Below are 18,810 nucleotides of genomic sequence, written 5' to 3' on the forward strand. Positions count from 1 at the left end.
ACAGGAAGAACCAAGGCAACAGGAATTCTACCTGTGCTCAGAGACCCAAGGTCGTCTGCCAGCTATCAAACCCTGGAACATATAGAAAGCACAAGCAACATCAACCCCAGGAACATATAAAAAGCACAAGCAAGAAACTCATGTGACTTAACAGTTTATTGTAAATCCAAGACAAAGTGTGATTACATTTCTCCACATATACAATATGCATATGTGAGCATACAAATTGTCATTAATAACTCGATTCACCTCGGAGACCGAAAAAATGATCAAAAGTAACAGTGAATAACAAGCTATAACATAGTTTACCAGATTGCGCGCCCCCCCCTTACCCTACTGTTAGTAAAGAGGACATTTCAAATAACTAGTCTTCTATTGGACCAATACAATTAGTTTCCCATAGCCTAATAGAAATCCACTCCATTTTTCTACAACGAAAATGATTAACAGAAGCACACAATGTCATAATAGTAACACAAGCGCTTAGTAGCAACTGGTTAGGGTGTTTTAATTAATCCTTCTCATTGTCATTATATTCATTTAAACACTCTATAAAGCCAGTAAAGTATCCATCCTAATCACATACTTAATTAGAACACGCTAGAGAGCATGGCATACACAGAGCACTACATCAACAAATAATAATAATCATGACAATAAAAAATAATGAGACAGCATATTCCAATAAACAATTCAAAAAACAATAAAAAGAGAAGTGTACAAGGAAATACTGCAACACACATGAACTTTCAAACTGAATAATTTCAATTCTTGGACAAAAATGGGTCTCTCAAGTAGCTTATAATAAACTGCGTGTACCACTCTTGGGGTTGGTCATCATTTTTGTCTCATAACAGCACCCTAATTTGTCTTCCATTTGTATATAAGTATTTAGTTTCACTTAAAATTTCACTTTGGTGACTTTTTAAACATGACAACTATCATTGCCTTTTTTTTTTTTTTTTTTTTAGGGGGGGTCAACATGGTCTTAAAATGTAGATTAGAATCATAAATATTAAATTCTGGATTGCAGATTATAATTAACCCACACAAGATTCAATCTAAAACAAATAAGAGTCTTTGACTGAAGAAAAATGAAAACATATTAGACACTAAAAGCACTTAAAATTGCAGTATTCGCCACTTTCTCAATTTAAATGATCATGTTAATTGTGTGACATATAATGCCATCCCCATTGGAATGTTTCTCAGTGTTTCACCAAACATTTATACGTGAACATTTTGACAAATTAAATGGGGGTAAGCCAAGCTTTACAAAATAGTGAAATACTGCCTTACAGAAGTTTCTCAAATTTAAATGACACTTAAAAACTTTGGAGTTTGGCAGTACTAACCAAACAGGACTATGCTCAATTTAACATAATTTGCACACTACTTAAGCACATTTTGGTAATCATAAGGTCAGTCGTCCTACGTCGATGCTTTCACATTTGTCATCCCCACCTTCTTATATAATACTACACAAAACATTGGTTATGTGAAACAAAATGATGGACAACAAACAGCGTCATACACAGTTATCTTCCACAATGTCTTAGCTGGCTATAGAACTTGAGAAAATATAGAGCCTCTAATCACAAGGATAGTGATATTGTACATATTTCACAAATGCGCTTTTTCTGAAGACTGGGTGTATAATTATTGCAAAATTGACATATAAATATCCAAAGCTATTTTGGATGTCAAATGTGACACATACATACATATTGTGCATGTATTCATGCTTTTAAAGGTATTGTTGGTCACTTTGTTTTTAAATTGATTCACCCCATTGTCCTGCATAACTGCAAAAAACATCGCATAAATGGCAATCAAATTTGTAGGTCAAATTATTAACTTAATTTATATATTTGGGAGACATAAGGGGAGGGAAAAACAAAAATCTAAAACTCAGATTATGTTCTGTAAAATGGCTGTTTAGAGGGGGTGCTGTTGAAATGTCCAGAAAAGCACTTGAAAGCATTTCAACATGAAATTAGCATTATTGCAAGACTGAGAGTGTCTTACAGTGGCTGTGCATGCACGTTGCCAAGGTGACCTCTTTGGTGGGAGACGCAGAACATTTTAACAGAGAACTCAACGGAGAAGAGGTGGGCTGGGGTGGGGACAGCAGTCGAGCATACCAAATACCAAATCCCCGCAAGCAGTGGAATGTTTCAGTAGTCTGTTTGATAACAATTTCAATGGATCTCCCTTTTGTATGTGTGCTCATGGCCTTTAGGATGGCAGATGTTATAAAAGGAACCAAAAGAGAATAGCGTAATATATTCTTAACAAATGGTTAACCAGCAACGTAGTTTGCATGCTGGAACAAGTGGGGTCTGAAGAGAGTGTTGAGGAAGAAAGTACGAGGACGAAATTTTCTTGAAACAATGGTTTACCTTTGACCCAAAGAGTGGTCCTCAAATTATAAACGTCCCATATGAAGTCCCATTTGATGATTAACATAATTTTTCTCGCCTCCACTGAATAGTAAATATAGTGGAAATGAGCGAGACAGAATTGAAACACACACTCAGATAAAACATCCACAAGAATTATTGCAACAATCTCTAACCAAAACAAACACATGTACAGCCATGTAAAAAAGTTCAAATATTGTTAAATAATAATAAAAGAATCACATCAAATGCAAGTACTATGGTGTGTAGGATAAAGAAGGGAAAGCTTTCACTAAACCAGCACGTGTTCTCATGCGGCCACTGTGGACTGTATGTATCGTCAGCGATAAGAAAATTAAGTTAAATTAAGCAGCAAATACAAGCGACAGCCCTGTTTGTTGATTCTCAATGCGTTTATCCCAATCGGCTAGGTGGTGTCCCTGCTTTGCGCTGAACTTGTTTCAACTTTGCCTTTCCAGGTGTATGCAACCCTTCTAGTCACAATATCCTACAGAAGGATCCTGTCGGATAATGTCACTGACAGCAATAAAAGGGTTCATGTCGCGTTAAAAATGGCCAATCAGGTACAGGCTCCTGCCAACCAATCGGCCTCAGTGTTACTATCAACCTGCTCAGTGCCAACTTGTTACCATTGTACAATTCCAAAGATAGAGTTTCCTTCACTCTCTATCTAAACAAACCAGTGCTTAAAAACCAACGACCCCGGCCCCACCCCAACCCTTCACTTGTGTCTATGCAGTACCCTTCCATACCTCATCTCTTGGCTGCAGCTGAGACCTCTGTATCTCTCCGCCTGCATAATTCCGTCCCACAACCATGGCACAATCACTTTCTGTCAGGCCCCCCAATTCTTAATAAATAAATAAAAAAAATAGAACCAGGGAAAAACAAGAACACAAACCATATTTAATCATTTGAAATTGATAGTTGATTAGAATAATTATATTGTAGATACGCCAAGATCGTATGAAATGATGCAAAAGTTGTGTTTGCTCAGAATATTTCGGAACAATTCAAAATGTACAAATGGAGAATATTTTGAGTGATGGATGTGTTTTTCCCTTTGCCACTGTCTTGTGTCATTTCCAGCTAAAAGATACTCATTCGACAGAAAATAAAATTATTTCAACGCAAATTTGGCCAGGCGAGTAGCAAATACAATAAATCTATCAGTGTTTATTTTTTCTATTCCAATTAACTACTTGTCAGTGATGTTTGATTATAAACAATCAACTAAATTATTTTGAGAACATGCTATTACAGCTACACCACATACGTTATTTGCGTTTTAATTCAGAACGACACTAGAAGAAGAACTATCATGAATATCCATGACTTTGGCAAGTTATCTCATGCACACATGAGAAAAGAGCTCAGCTCCATCAACCCAATGAAATGACATGAATCACCCTCATCTGAAGTACGCTGTCTTTTAAGGACCACACAGAAGCAGTGGGAGCAAAGCGTACACCTGGAAGAGGCTTAATGTGTCCCATCACAAGCCTATCAAAGCAGGACAACACAACTTGCGTGACTTTCCAAGTGGAGTAAATCGTGTTTTTGTATCTGTAAGGCACTACGAGGGAACAAAACCTAAAGGAGGTGAATTACACACATGGCTGACAGTAGCTGACACGCACGCACGCACACACTCACACACACTCACACAATCACGTTGTACATGCCTATGTCATTATAACCACATTGTGCAATCACATTATAAAAGTGGAACAAATTAATCTATTGGTTTGAGGAAAGACAGTTTCTTGATAGTTCTAGAAACAAATGGGTGCAGACTGCTACATTCTACGGATGGGGCCCAGCTAAGACACCTATAGCTAAAACTGAAGTTTTGAGAAACACAAAAGAAATATACCTATAAATACATTAGAAAAGTTTGTTGTCTTCCATTGGATATATTTCCCGAAGCCTCTGGCTCGTGAAGGTGGAGTGGAAGAAGTCGCTTCTCTTTTTTCTCGACACCAACAGTGTGAAAATATTAAGACAGTTCAAGGCCATCGATATATATATATTTTTTGTATCTTTGAAGAGCAGCAGGTTTCCGTATTTCACCTTCTCCCAATCATCTTGGGATTCCGAACTTCCAGTCTGTAACCCCTGTTCAGCAGTCCCTTCCCACAGTTAAGATGGGCAAATAAGAGAAAAAAAAAGTCTGAAATCCTGCACTGTCCAAAAACAATTCAAACTTCCCTGTAAAACTAATGGGACATTACTTTTCAAATGAAGTCGAGCAAAAAGAGATCAAACAAAAGAAAGGCTGGCCCTTTTAGGAGAAAAACAATTAAAAGAAATCACCTTGAAATGTATAACGTTCTAATCTAACTCTCGAGCTGTCTATCCCTTAGAGAGGAACTGTGAATCTTTTTTTTTCCTTCTTTTTCTCCGTCATATCTTCAAGTCATATGGGGCGGTTGGATGAGGATTGCAAAGTCCTCTGTGTCTGTTCACTAGTGAGGTTGAGGGTCTGCCGATAGGGCTCAGGGTGGTTGGTGTGTGGAAGCAGCAGTGCCAGGTCAGCCTCTTCAGTGTCTTCTCTAGAGGTAAGGGTACTGGTTGACCTTGGTGGGGCTCAGTGGGTATCCAGTGTAGACGGTGGAGGCAGGCGAGGCGCTTATGTAGGCCTGGTGGGCAAAGTGGGCCTGGTACTGGCTGTGGTGGAGAGTAGGTGAGGGCAGTACACGGTGACCCATGCTGACCGGAACCTGGTGGACAATGCTTGGCGGATAGCTCCCGTGCTGGACCGTGTGGCGTGCCGAGCCCTGTGACGCTACCAGGTGAGCCACTGTCCCGCTGGAGCCCAGAGCGGCAGGGCCCGTGTACGTGTAGAGGTGAGGCTGGCTGCAGAGGTGCGTGGCAGCCAAGTGCGGGTGCACGTTGCCCGTGTGGGAGGGGCTGTTGTGATGGAAGGTGTATGGGGCCTGAGTGGCTATGGTGGGGGCGATGTAGGCCTGCTGGCGGCGATGACCTCCGTTTCGGTCTGCTACCATGTGCTGCTGGGCCTGGAAGAGAGGGCGAAAAATGACACCATAGCAAAGTTGCATTTTCTTCTGTTTTTAACATCACGTGTCAAAGATCACGGAGAGCCTTCAACCGGGGCCTTCAAAAGGGTTATATTGGAATTGCAGACTTTACTAAAATGTCCTGATAAGGCACAAAGGTTTTTTAAAGGGTTTCAGGTCCTGATTAATTGACCTGAATGCATGATCGAAAAAAACAGTGTCGAAGATTGGGCATCCTCCAAGTGAGTATATATACTGTATGTGAAGCTGTACCATACAAGCTTCTCAATTCAGATCTCAGATGTGTGTGTGTACATATATAAATACATATATATTTACAGTAGTCCCATGTCGTTTTGTGCGTCTTTATACCTGGCTGAGATTAAGAGGCTGCTGCTGGAGGGGGTGTAACCCTGAGCGCTGCTGTCTGTATGATGCAGTCACACCATTTGGGATGTGGGTGTTGCCGGAAACCACTCCATTGGAGGATTTGAACTTGTAAGCGGAATTCTGATGATTCATTGTATCTGCAAAGAGGGAGGCGAAAATTTTAAGAATAGCTACTGCGACATCTTTCGAGAAACGTGAGACTGTCGTGATATGACTTGACGTGTTACCTGGCATCAAACGTTCACACTCATTCACAACCTCGCTGGTTTGAGTTTTAAGAGGGGGGATGATGATTGTGCGCGGGTTGCCGTTGTTGTAGTTGTCCAGTAAAGTGGTCTTTGTGTCAAAGCTGTTGTTGTTATTGGCGGATCGGGACTCCACAGTGTAAGGGCTGTTGTTGCTGGAACAGTCGGTGTCAGGTGAATCATGGACAGTCACACAGCTGATCACATTCTTCCTTTGCTTCGAAGATGAGCTAGAGGAAATACAATGGAACAGAAAGTTAGGCTACCGATTCTTATGTACAAGTGATGAATGCGGAGATCTCAAATACGAGAGGGTATTTTAATATGATAGCAAACTGCAACTTCAATAATTATAATATTGCTCTGACAGGCAATCAAAAGAAAACAATATTACCACCAACAAAGCAGAACATTTGATACAGCTCTTCTATTGGATCATATTAGATTGGGCAAGTATACCCAAAGTGCACAGTATTGTAATTTCAATAAAAGAACATCAATATATCATTGAAAATTTCTAAATTATAAGAACAACATTAAAATAGATTTAATGCATGACATCAGGGTGGACCAGTAAAAGAAAACAGCAGCATTGTGTGCTCTAAGATTCACATTGCAATTGTGGGAGATAGTTTCGCCTCTTCTCAGATAATGGTAGACTTTGAAAATTTTGTAATGCCTATAATCAAATGTGCCCAATTTCTCCCAATACACACAACTGCTCACAATTTTCAAAAGCAGCACTTGGAGTGATAAGGAAAACATAATCATAGCAATTATTAAATTTCTTCCAAAGACAGCACTGACCCATTATTTTGTTTGTGGTCATCTTCCTCATCTGTGTCACTACTTATGGTGATGATGCTGACCGCAGGGCTTGGTGTGTCAGGGATGATGATGGTTTGTCTGGGGACGTGGTGCTGGTGTGGATGGCTGCGGGTGGTGCTGGAAGCCAGCTCAGCCTCAATAGTCCCCCAGCCACCTTCCCCACAGCCCTGCGGTGGAGGGCAAATGGAGGCTGAGCTGCTCTGGAGCACGGCGCATCGTGGGGGCGTGTTCTCCTTCACCCTCTTGGAACGCTGTGGCGACAGCACTGCTTGGGTGGATGACACTTCGTAGGCGGAATTGTTCCTTTAAGGCAGAAAGCCAGAATTACAAGTAAGCATCAAAAACATACATACTAAGCATCAAAAACATACATACAAACATATATATATATGTGATAACCCACACCTGGCAGAATTTTGATGCTGTTTGTTCTTCTTGGAAGATGAGTTATTATTGGACGAGGGTTGCCTCATAACATGTGCCACTCCGACATTGAGCGTCTGGTTGGATGGTAGAGTGACGTGGCCAGCCAACAAGGCTGGCTGCTGCATGATGGGATTGTAATGGCTCCCATGAGGGTGGGAATTCCTGTAGCAGGAAAAACAGTTTTCAAACAAGACTGTTAAAAGAAGAGCACAGAAAGGATACAGCCACAAAGACATTTCGCCTGTAAAAGCACACTGACATATGGAATGGAATATCTTTCATAAAAACCTCTTCTTAGCTAGTCAGACATAACATGTAAACAGAAAATAACAGATTTAGAAAAGTAAACTTTTTATTTTAAAATTTTACAATTACTCGCCCCTCTTATCTACTGAAATCACTAACATTTTCATATAAACATGCATTTTAAAGTTGCATTTTAAACACTGTGTTATGTGCATACATAACTGAAAAGTCATAAGCAGATGTAATTTAATACAAGAAGCCTGTACAGTACACGTTATGTGCCGTAGTATTTTCTTCCTCTCATGAGCCAGCAGATGTCAGTAGCAACTTTTTAAAAACGAGGACAAGCTTATTAGAGGGAATAAGTGAGTTACGGAGCAGAAAGGGAGCTGACACCAGCTGCCGAGTGATAGCTCTGCAGAGGAAGTGCGACACTTTCCTGATTGTCTCTAATTGTAGCTACTTGGGAGTGGAGGGAGAAGAAGCAAGCGAGGAGAAGAGGAGGTACCTTGGGGGCAACTGGGGAGGGTCACCACGGATGGACATTTGAGAGTGAGTCTAAACAACTCTGCATCTACACATTATAAACCTACATCCTGCTTTTCTCCTGGCTGAATGCTTTCTTACATCAGTCCATCCATTTGTTAAGGCATCTCACTGACATAGCGTTGCATCATGTTCATCTCGCCCATCTTCCTGGGGTGAATCTGCACTTATAAACGCACTTATGTTTTGATAAAGATAGGCTGTCAGGGAGATATTGAACTACTCTATCACTTTTTCATCTTCTTATATTACTTTGGGACATCTAAAAGCCATGAACACTATTATGTGTTTGATGGTAATCAAAGTTTGGAGATACTTTTTCACGTTATTGAAAGAGAAAGTGTGACCTGCCTGCCAAAAGCATGTTTGCTGAGGGCCACAGTTTGGGTGACAAAAGGACAGAACATTTCTGGGAAATTTTAGGTAAATTGTTGCCAAGAAGTTCAGCTTGGGGATTTTGGAAGTATCATTAAAAACAGACAGACAGTGCAAAAATAATATATTTTTTTGCATTGGTCTATTTGTGAAAACACAAAGTAAATGTCTTACAATGAACAACAGGAAACGTGAACGAACAATTGTTTTGAAATGTGATGGAAAATTCATAGCGCAATGAGCCCTGTGTAAGTAGCATGCTGGTTTAATGGAACTGAGGGATGTTTTAAAGTAACCAGAACATTTGCACATTTTTACGTATGAAATAATTCAAAATTTAGTGAGGCATTGATATTGTTTACCTCCAGTTGGTGAGAGGCTGCGTGCTGCTCATTGAGTCGGGAATGACGGCGGCGTGCTGAACTGAGGTGTGAGTGAGCTGCTGCCAGGCTGGAGGCAGCAGGATCTGCTGGGTGCCGCTGGGCCAAGCCTGCTGAGGTAGGAACAGACACAATAGGGAGTGAAAACAAAAGGGGGGTCAAATGGAAAGAGGAGATTAAAAAGACAATAAAGGAAGACACGTTCATCTATTGAGAAAAGTTGATAAAGAAACATGAATACATGATATATTTGGATGATTAGTTTTAAGGGTGTGATAAATCAAAGAATCCCAGTGATGGTAAAGCAACAAAATTGGCCTCAAGAGGTAAGACCAGGACTTTATAAAGAACGTTTGCTTGTGGTCTTGGTGTGTGTATGTGCATCCACCTGGGATAGACGATACTTTAGTTGAGAGTTTAGATTTTAGATGGTGAAAGACAAACACAGTGTGTAAAATGTGAATAACACAATGACCTGCAAAACCTTAGTTGACGTGAAATTAATTGAACACACAACAAATATAAGAAATTTAACGTTCTCATGTCTCCAATTGAAAATATGTGCATCAATGTTGGGGGGGGGATGATGAGTTTCAACATTAAATATCTTGTCTTTGCAGTGTATTTGATTAAATTGATATCAAAAAGGGTTTCTTAATTAGATAACTCTGTTTCTTTACCTTTTACACAACACAATACTGTCCCAACTGGAATTGAGATTTGTATTTTGTATCCATAAAGTGGATGTGTGGATGTGTGTATGCGTGCCTGCGTGTCTGCCTACGTGAGCATGATACTCCGTGTAAGACTAATAGTTTAATGCAGTTCTATTGATTAGTACTTGGATGTCGGGGTAGATGAATTGTTCATTTAATACCACTTGCACATCTATTTACAAGTGCAAGCACATTTAAACAACGTGAAAGGAAGACTCAGAAAAGAGAAAGTAGGAGAGCAGCTAATTTACACACAAGACACAATATATAGTGTTTTTTAAATGATAACCCTTAACCTCATCTATTTATTTTGGATTCATTTGGCTGAGCATGTGTCCTACATATGTCAAAGTCTGAGGTTGCAGAGGGCTTAGTCCTCCTCAGTCATTTCTGATGGAACATTTCGGCGTTTTTACGTCTAAGACTATTTACCAACATGCCATTATGACAAGCTAATAGATCCATCCATCTGCTACTCCTCCTCCTCTTACTCTCCTCCCACTCCTGGCTCTCTACATGCCTTTCTCACCAGGCGTCTATGTTGTGTAACCAGCCTGTCTGCCCTGAAATGGTAACCCAGTTAAGAAAACTTTTTTTTTTTTTTTGCTCACAGAGCCCACCAGGACTATCAGCAGCCCGCTGCCTCCCACCTCAGACAAACACTCCCCGGGTAAAAACCCTTTTGTCACCTCGGGGCTCTGTAAGCCACAGCTCTCACTCCCTGATTGTTTCCACATTTTCTGCATTCCTACACTAGATAAAGGTTTTGTTAGTCTTCCTGCTTCACTGCTTTGGGGCCATCTTGGTGCACACCCTTGAATGTTGGGGCATAAACTCTAAGAGCTGAGCACAGTGGGCAAGGGGGTGGGTCACATTGAGGTGTGGGCTGAGGCACAGGTGGGGAAAAAGCAAGCCAGCACCAATCAAACCAAGCCAGCAAGACCTCCCACAGTGAAGCAATAAACGCAGGAATACACACATACCGGCAGTTATTAAGTGTACTGCATGTGAGCCCATATAAACCATCTGCTTATGCTAACGACTACCTTGTGCCTTTATTTATATAGCCCGAATATGAAGTAGGTGCAGACAAGCAGCGTGAGAATCAACAGTTGAAGGACCAATAAATGTAATTTAAATTAAGTGAAAATTCATTATGTATTCAAGAATTTGGTGAATCTATAAATTATCCCGTCTTTTGATTCAAGCTTCCCCTGACCTCTTAAGGTCCTCTGAGGCCTCTAATTCAGAGCGGCTCATTCGAAAGCAACCCTGGAGCTAATCACCATTTGGTATCTGACAGATTAAGGCACCATAGAAACACAGGCATGCTCACACACACACATTCACATACACACGCACGCATGAACGCACACACACACACACACACACTCAAGGGCATTGCCGCCTGTATGCCTGTCTATTGCATGATTAACTGGAGATAAGGGAGTGCTTCAAACTCCCAAGATTCTCAGAGATATTTAAAGCCCTCCCGGAAATTTCCGTAGGGAAAAAGTTGCAGTGGTGATGGAAGTGAGAGAACATTTCAAATTCATTCTTAGCGGTATTTCCTATGACAGGTAAAAGTAATCAGCTCCAGCAAGTGAGGGAAACCAAGAGCGAGGGAGAAACTGATGCACAAAAACGCTTTAACCTAAATACCAGGCCATCAACATTTCTAGCCTTTATCCATAGTATTTTTAGTTTAGTGACAGTTTCCAAAACTGTATGCTGGTATTTTTTTCTTTGAAAATATCAGCAACGGTCAAGCAGTTCAATTATCACATTTACACTGTAAGGACAAACAATATTAAGATATTATGGCATGAAAAAGGTCCACGGACGCACCGTTGAAGAAGTTTGGTGTCAAAGATTTCTTGTTCAGCCTTTTCAATCACCCTACGGGATGAACTAAAACAAGATCTGACGGCCGTGAGGCCCAAAATCACTGACTTCTAATTTCATGTTTTTCAGAATAATTGGAAAAAAGAAAAAAATTGCAAAAGTCTTCCCAGAAGTGCAGGAATAATGTAACAGTAACTTTTTATTCTCGTCTATTTTAGCCTTCTGGAGGTGGAATGGCCCACTTCTGCCCACATAGTGTATATTAGTATAATTTAAAATTGAATGCCTTTGTACCTGAGTAAGGAGGCCTGGTTGGATCTGCAGAGGCTGGGCGGCAGGGGCCTGCGTCACTATGGGAACAGCATTCTCCATCCGCATGGAGTAACTGTTGTGCTTGGAAGGCGATGCCTGCAGTCCTGTGAAGGAGCAGAAAACAAACAGGATGTCAACAAATTGTAATATAAATGTGTACATTTAGCAACTCATATCATAAGGCAAAAATGGTGTTTTAAATTACGGACAAATATTTTACAGAAGGTAAATCAAATGATAAATAAAAGTCCTTCAAAGCAAAATTGTTTGTGGGAGCAACTTTGAGGGTGCAAATGAATTTCTTGCCTTAACTTTCAACTTATCATGGGGTAGTTGTTGACAGGAGCAAACTAAGCAAACATGCCAAAAAGGGCCCATCTTCACACATGGGAGAACACAAAAGCTGATCAAAACAGCACAAATTTTATATAATAAAATAGGTGGAGTCCAAAATGATTTGCTACTTTTAAGTGGCCGCTTTAACTTTCCAGATTTCACATAATAACCACATTGCAAATGTGTGGTGTTTTGTCTTAAGATCTCCAAATGCCTCGCATTCTGATGGCTACGGCCTCTTTTACCTTGGAAGCCAGGAGGACAGACGATGAGCGCCTGCTGGAAGGGATCAGGCCGGGCAGCGCAGAGCTGAGGAGCCCCCGTCTGGAGGGGCATGCTCCTTTGGGCCACGGCTGCCAAAGAGGCAGCGGAGGGCTGATAGAGTGCAGATTGGTAATTTAGTATGGAGACATCGGGACTCGCAAAGGAAAGGGTGGAATTGTTGGTGGAGGAGGGAGCCAGGTTGGTGGCCTAAAGGAATGATGGGATCAAAATGAAAAAAAAAAAAAAAAATGAGAGGGTGACATTCATGGGAATAGCAAGTGGAATTGCTTAAAGGTGGGAAAAACAATAAAGAAAAGGAGGCACAATCACACCTTCAGTAGAAGTTGAATTGCTAGGCATTGATGGAAACCAACAGAAACAATTCAGACTGGGATTTTAAATGTATTTTGATGGAATAATGACAGGCAATTAATGCACAAAATAGGAAACTCATTCGGCATAATTGGAGCACCACGTTGTGTTTAAACTCAATCAATATAGTGATGAATAAACGTTTTCATTTTTTTTTCCTCAGACCAGAATAGTGTCATGCACAACAGTAGTTCAGCTATAAGTAAACTACACAATCAAATAAGTAGACCGCCGCTTTACATGCTGCATGTTTCTTTTAAACAATGCAACATTATGCATGACAAATGTTGAATTCCATTTGTTGGAATGTCTGTTTAAAAAAGATCCCAAATGACAATGAGTTTCTATAATGAGCTGCTAGGAAATTTGTCACGGGCTACAAATCAATATGGCTGACAAGAGTCATTTTTCCACCTCCAACAGCCATTCATCAGTTATGTAATCTTCTTCCTCTTATCCAGCCAATCTTGACCATAAATAAGACAGGTGGAACTCTATACATCCCTGGACACATCCCAGAATCAAACAAACAATCGGGGCACTTTTTGCTCCGTTTGTGTACAATATTTGAGTTCCATCCATCAAGTGTTCGCCTTTCCATTATCCATGCATTCTATGGGTGAAGAGAAATACATAGCCAGCATTTTCATGTTTCATTTGCTCTCTTGAGTGTGCTTGATGAATACAAGGGGAGGGAGCAAAATCAATATGGCACTGTGACATTCATCATAAACCTGTGAAAGAAGCTACTAAATACAAGGCAAAAATGTTCTGCTTTGCAAATTAATCATCCCTTTGTAAAATCAAGACAATTAAAGACCGGTTAATCTGTGTAAATTAAATCAAAAACAGGGTCGGCATTGCGTCCTCCGCAGTGTGAGCAAGATGCTTGGATCTAATTGAAAATAAAAATATCTTCAAAATCATTGGCTAAAGAGATTTCGGATTTAGAATTTAAAGCCTGATAAAGTCAAAAGTCAGCAGTTGGGATTCCAGGCCCATACGGAAGCTGCAAGATCAATCCAGGGAAATGGAGGGAAGTAAGGAAGATCGAGGAGGACAGGAACGAGAGAGGAGGAAAGGAGACGAAGCCCGGGGTAAAGGGATTCTTTAGGCCTTAAAGCTTCAGAATGCAAGATAAGCAGGAAGCAGGCCTTGTCATGTGTGCAATCAGCACTTTGTGACAATCCCGTAGGACCTGGCGGCAGACAGAAATGCAGCTAGACAGATATACAAGCAGAAAGGCAGGATCGTAGGCCAGAAAATGTGCACACACACGGGAAATAAGAGGCAAACATCTGGTCTTGAGCACCATCACCATGTATGGCTTTAAATGACAGCTTCAAAACCATTTGCATATGTAACTTGGAATACTAATAACAGCATCTCAGGCAATACTATTGAACATGGCGAATAAAAAAAAAAAAAATTCTTGAATCTATTGCAACTCCAGATCACTGGATAGGTAATCAAGAATTTTTGTCATGTGTTTGTGTAGACACGACTGCTACTTAGATGTTGTATACATTGCATCTACACATGATAACACATGCAAAAATGATGAAGGAATACATGGACTGGTGGTTTTGGTAGTGTTTACATTCCCATGCCATATTTAGCTTCTAATTAAGTCACCGTGAGGTAAAAATACAAAACAAGTTAATGGCCCTCAATTCGTAATCATCCTAAGTAGTGGTCCAAAAGAATATTCTATTTGAAAACAGTAGGGGGAGCCCTGGGGCTAAAACATGGACTTCACTGGCCAATTGAGGAAACTAATTGCTAAGTGACAGCATGCACATGTGTGCCAGTGGATTTTCAACACTGTATTTACAATACGCTTATTTACAATAGAGTATTCCTAAAACACATTGCCGCGACATAAAGTACTTGTCATTGTCGTGTGACAGACAAAGGACAAATAAGGCGTTGAGTGTCACCTGGCTGTGCACAGTGTTGAGCTGGTTGTTGAAGGTCATGGTGAGGTTGGTGGAGGTGCTGGGTGCCACATGGGCGATGAAGGGCGTCTTGCTCTGATTGACCGTGTCGTACATGTTGACACGCCGCTTACAGATCTCCATATTCTGGAAGCATGATTTCACACTACAAAGTGACAGAGACACAGAGGGAATGAGCATAGTTTTGTGATTGGCAGCTGCCATTACGCCATTCAAGAATGTGATTAGGTAAATAGAAACAAGAAGAGCTCGTACTGAGTGCTGTGCGGGAAATCGAGAAGATGCGACATTGTAACAAAAGGGTGGTTGAGTGTTTCAATAGCTGTGATTCTTTTGTCTGCGTCGATGGTGAGCATCTTGGTTAACAAATCGATGAATTCCCTCCTGTCGGCTTTCTCTGCCAGCAAGTCGCTCCCTTCCAGATCTGACGTCATGTTAACCTGCAGGCAGCAAATAATGGCACAGTCAAGCATGCATGCTTGATTATATGTGGGAGGTTTCTGTCATGTTTCTTTGCAAACAGAAGAAACCCCCCCCCGTTATATTTTTCCCATAGTGGAAAAATACTTGTAAAAATCTGCACCCTCATCAGTTCAGGTGTCATCAGGCGTTGTGACATTATAAACAGTTGCGCTGCAATTTGTAGTGCCACAGTATATTCATTCCTGAGTTGTGATAAAATTAATGCGGAAGAAAAAAGAAAATGAAAATGTAAAGTTTTATTAGCGTGTGTGTGTGTGTGTGTGGGGGGGGGGGGGGGGTCCTCTACAAAGGACACCATTCTGTGAAAAAAAAGCTGACGCAACAAAGTAAAACTAAATAGGTTGAAAAGCATCACACTCAATCTGTATTTAAACGTTGCAGCTAAAGTTGGGTCTGAATGCTATAGCAGCCAAGCAGCTTGTTCCTGCTCACATGCAAAGCAACATGGAAAACATGCATTGATTTAACAAGCGGGGAACTAGTGGGTCTTGTGTCTTGCACCTGGAGCCACAAGGCAGCCAGAACAAGTTGTTTTCACTGAGCGGAAAACTGATCATTTTGTCCAACTAATTAGATCTGCTAGTTCCATGACGAGACGCAAGCTCACCTGGAATTTCAAGTCAATGGACATTTTACTCTGATCTTCAAACACATGAATGTTTGACCTCGGCAAAATCTTCTTGTCCCTTGGATCAGAATGTGTGTAGCTAGATAAACCCAGACCTTTTTTTTTTTTTTAGTTGATAGGAGCCACCATAAGCACAGCAAGATGAAGAACTGATCTGATGATGTGTCACAGAAGCATCCAAACATGTTTTTTCCCCTTTTGTGTTGACGTTTAATTAACATACTGCTAAACGCGCCATCCATTCTCTGCCACTTATCTTGTTCAGAAACACAGGTAGGTCTGTTGCGGTCTCACTTAGAGGGTGAGAGCCGGTAAAGGAATGACACATTTTATGATTATTTCTCACTCCACTTTGATGGAACCGTTCCTATTACATATAAAAACAAACAAATAGATGAAGTCATGTCAATGAAAACATAACCTCATTAGCGAGGTAATTATTTTATTACAAATCCTTTGCACCCTGCCAACAAGCACACGAAACAACACGGAAAAGATTGGACTCGCCGTGCCTCATCCCCTGTGTTTAAACAAGCGCCAAGGTCATGATATAGCTGCTCTTTGTTAAAGCCAACAAGATTGTCAGGCAGTGTGAGGACATTGGGAGCAGACAGGCAGTCTTGTTTACTGTGACATGCAGAGGAACAGGTCTGATTTCATAAAGCAACAAGCGCTTATCTGCAGGCCTGCTTCAGGGGCTATCAGATGTGCTGCCAGTCACCACCGCAAATCTGATGCAATTCTTTCCCCCCATACATGTTATTCAGCGTATGAGACCACACCTCTCTGTAGTGATAAAGGAGTAATCTGCAGAATGAGGTGAGGGATGATTGTGTTGTCTGTAACTTTGGGAAAGGTGCACATGCAGAGCTGGTTAATAATGTTAAACTGAGCATTGACCATGTGAAATTTCATTTTCAAATCCATCTATTTAACCATAATATATATTATTCAATAAGATAATCATTTAATTAGCTCACAAAACAATATTGTTTTAGTGCCTCATAATGAGATGTGCAGAGTCTATTTTGAATCAAGTTACAAATACGGCCAAGATGGCCACAAGGAGGAGAAATGTTGGCCTTGCGTGTGAACATCTGTTGAATGGAGGCACATCTGTGTGTCTCATGGAGCACTGACATGCCACTCAGGAGTGAAGACAGGGCTGGCAGATGGGCCGCACAACACCCAAGGAGATGCGCGACGAAGCGTGCCCCCTTGTATGCTGACCTGTATTTGGCTCGCAAGCTCGACTAAATTTGTCAAAGAGTGATGACAATAACAGAAGCAACCAGAGCACCAAAAGAGAGTGCGTATAAGAAAGCCAAAGCTTTGCCATTTTTTTTTATTTTTTTTTTATCATATACGTGAATTAGTTCCAACTAGTTATGAGACTTCTAAACGTTGTGGCGGCTACTACCTAGTTGCAAATGAGCAGTAATGCACATTATTGAATGTTAGATTACTGAATACATGAAGAAGAGGAGTGAGTTGGGGAGCAGTAATGTGAATCGATACCACCTCAGCTGCACAGGCAAAAGGCACTTCACTGTACGTTATTTGCATTGTTGTGAAAAAGTACAAGGATCATACTTTAGGTACGGAAGAAGGAAATAGTGACAAGTTCTACACCATTGCAATAATACTTTCAAACTCAAAATCATGGTTAGAAACAACCAGAAATTATAGCACCAGGCATATTTATTTAATATTATTTTAGACTTTAACCTTACAGAGCATTTGAAGTGACTATTTTAGCAGCCCTTCAACCCTACACTAGTTGACAAAAACAGTCATGAAATAATTCAAGGCAGTGATCTATTTCAGCTACACTATTTCTGTTGTAACTTGTAGAAAACAACAACTGAAGAGATTTTGAAGCATGGGCGCCCTGAGTGCGATGGGAGTTCCGCCCTATCTATATCAGTTCATTTCCTTTCGATGGTCTCAGATTGACTCAAGTTAGATACATGGGACTAATTCCTCACCACATTTCCCACAAACACAAGGAGGTTCATTATCTTCCTGGCATCTGCAGCCCTCTTGTCGTTCAGGGCCTTGAGCTATATCATCCATTATATACGCAGGGACAGATGTCCACAATACTGACTTGTTTATACGGGGAGGATATCGTGAGATGCTGCAAAGCAGGCAGGTTTTTCCCACAAAACGCATGTTCAGTTTTATCTTCTCTGTGTTTTCATAGTAAGATGAGTGGGGCTACAACAGTGAGAGGAAAACGGGTGACCGAGTTCGTAGCGTAGGACACAGAGATGTGCCGGGGGGGGGGGGTATCAACACCCGTGCAGGTTGCCTTCATTGATCTACGTGCTGCGGGGTCGTGTCTGCATGGCAACTGTGAATTTAACAAACCCGGACAGTGATAAAATCTTGTACTAGAGAGCGTGTTATTCGAGACAGGACTCAGAGCCGCCATGGGCCCAACTGGACAGCCATAATTGTCCCCTTCATTTATGTACCTGCATGTACCCACATGGACAGCTTCCAGAGGCCGCAGCTGCTTGTGCATCAAGATGAGCATATTTCAAAGCAAATAGCTCACCAGCTTTGTCGTTATCAGGGGCAGAATCAAGCGGCATAGTGATCAGACAGGACTTGTGGAGAGAGAGAGACAGACAGAGAGAGAGCGAGAGAAAAGAGAAACAGAGAGCGAGACAGACAGACAGAGAGACACACAGACACAAAGGGGCCTGGGAAAAATATTGTAACTTTCCATTCCCTTTGTTGTATCTGGTAGCAGAAGCAGTATTTGGCTGAGCGAGAGCAAACAAATACTATCATCTCAGTGTCAGGCATGTCCTTTCAAAATGTCATGGCGACATGTGAAGTTTCCCATCATCGTTCACTGGGATTTGTAAGGCAAAGGGACAGTATATATTAACAGGTTAAATGGCACTAATATATTGCAAGTCACTTCCTGTTGCGAAGACCTGGGGGATTTTAGTAACAGCATAAATAAAGAGGTTTCCTACTTTTTTCCATTTCCCTCTTTAGCG

The 18,810-nt window shown here is 41.1% G+C and overlaps 1 protein-coding gene across 6 annotated transcripts in view; it reads right to left on the reverse strand.

Moving 5' to 3' along the window:
- Positions 1–141: 141 nt before the first annotated feature.
- The window catches only part of hipk2 (homeodomain interacting protein kinase 2), a 62,233-nt gene continuing 43,564 nt past the window's right edge, over positions 142–18,810 (reverse strand). For 3 of the 6 annotated variants that reach the window (XM_088378469.1, XM_088378471.1, XM_088378472.1), the window contains exons 6-15: positions 14,938–15,122; positions 14,665–14,827; positions 12,334–12,559; positions 11,735–11,856; positions 8,862–8,992; positions 7,312–7,494; positions 6,886–7,209; positions 6,061–6,308; positions 5,816–5,970; positions 142–5,443 (exon numbers count right to left, since the gene is read on the reverse strand). In XM_088378469.1, coding sequence (XP_088234595.1) covers positions 4,979–5,443; positions 5,816–5,970; positions 6,061–6,308; positions 6,886–7,209; positions 7,312–7,494; positions 8,862–8,992; positions 11,735–11,856; positions 12,334–12,559; positions 14,665–14,827; positions 14,938–15,122 — 2,202 coding nt within the window. In that variant the 3' untranslated portion in view covers positions 142–4,978. The remainder of the gene's footprint in view (positions 5,444–5,815; positions 5,971–6,060; positions 6,309–6,885; positions 7,210–7,311; positions 7,495–8,861; positions 8,993–11,734; positions 11,857–12,333; positions 12,560–14,664; positions 14,828–14,937; positions 15,123–18,810) is intronic. The other 3 variants (XM_088378474.1, XM_088378473.1, XM_088378470.1) reach the window with 3 other exon arrangements.

The sequence above is a fragment of the Syngnathus floridae genome, chromosome 6 (assembly GCF_059516105.1).
Source record: "Syngnathus floridae isolate MCC-2025c chromosome 6, RoL_Sflo_1.0, whole genome shotgun sequence".
Lineage (NCBI taxonomy): Eukaryota > Metazoa > Chordata > Actinopteri > Syngnathiformes > Syngnathidae > Syngnathus > Syngnathus floridae.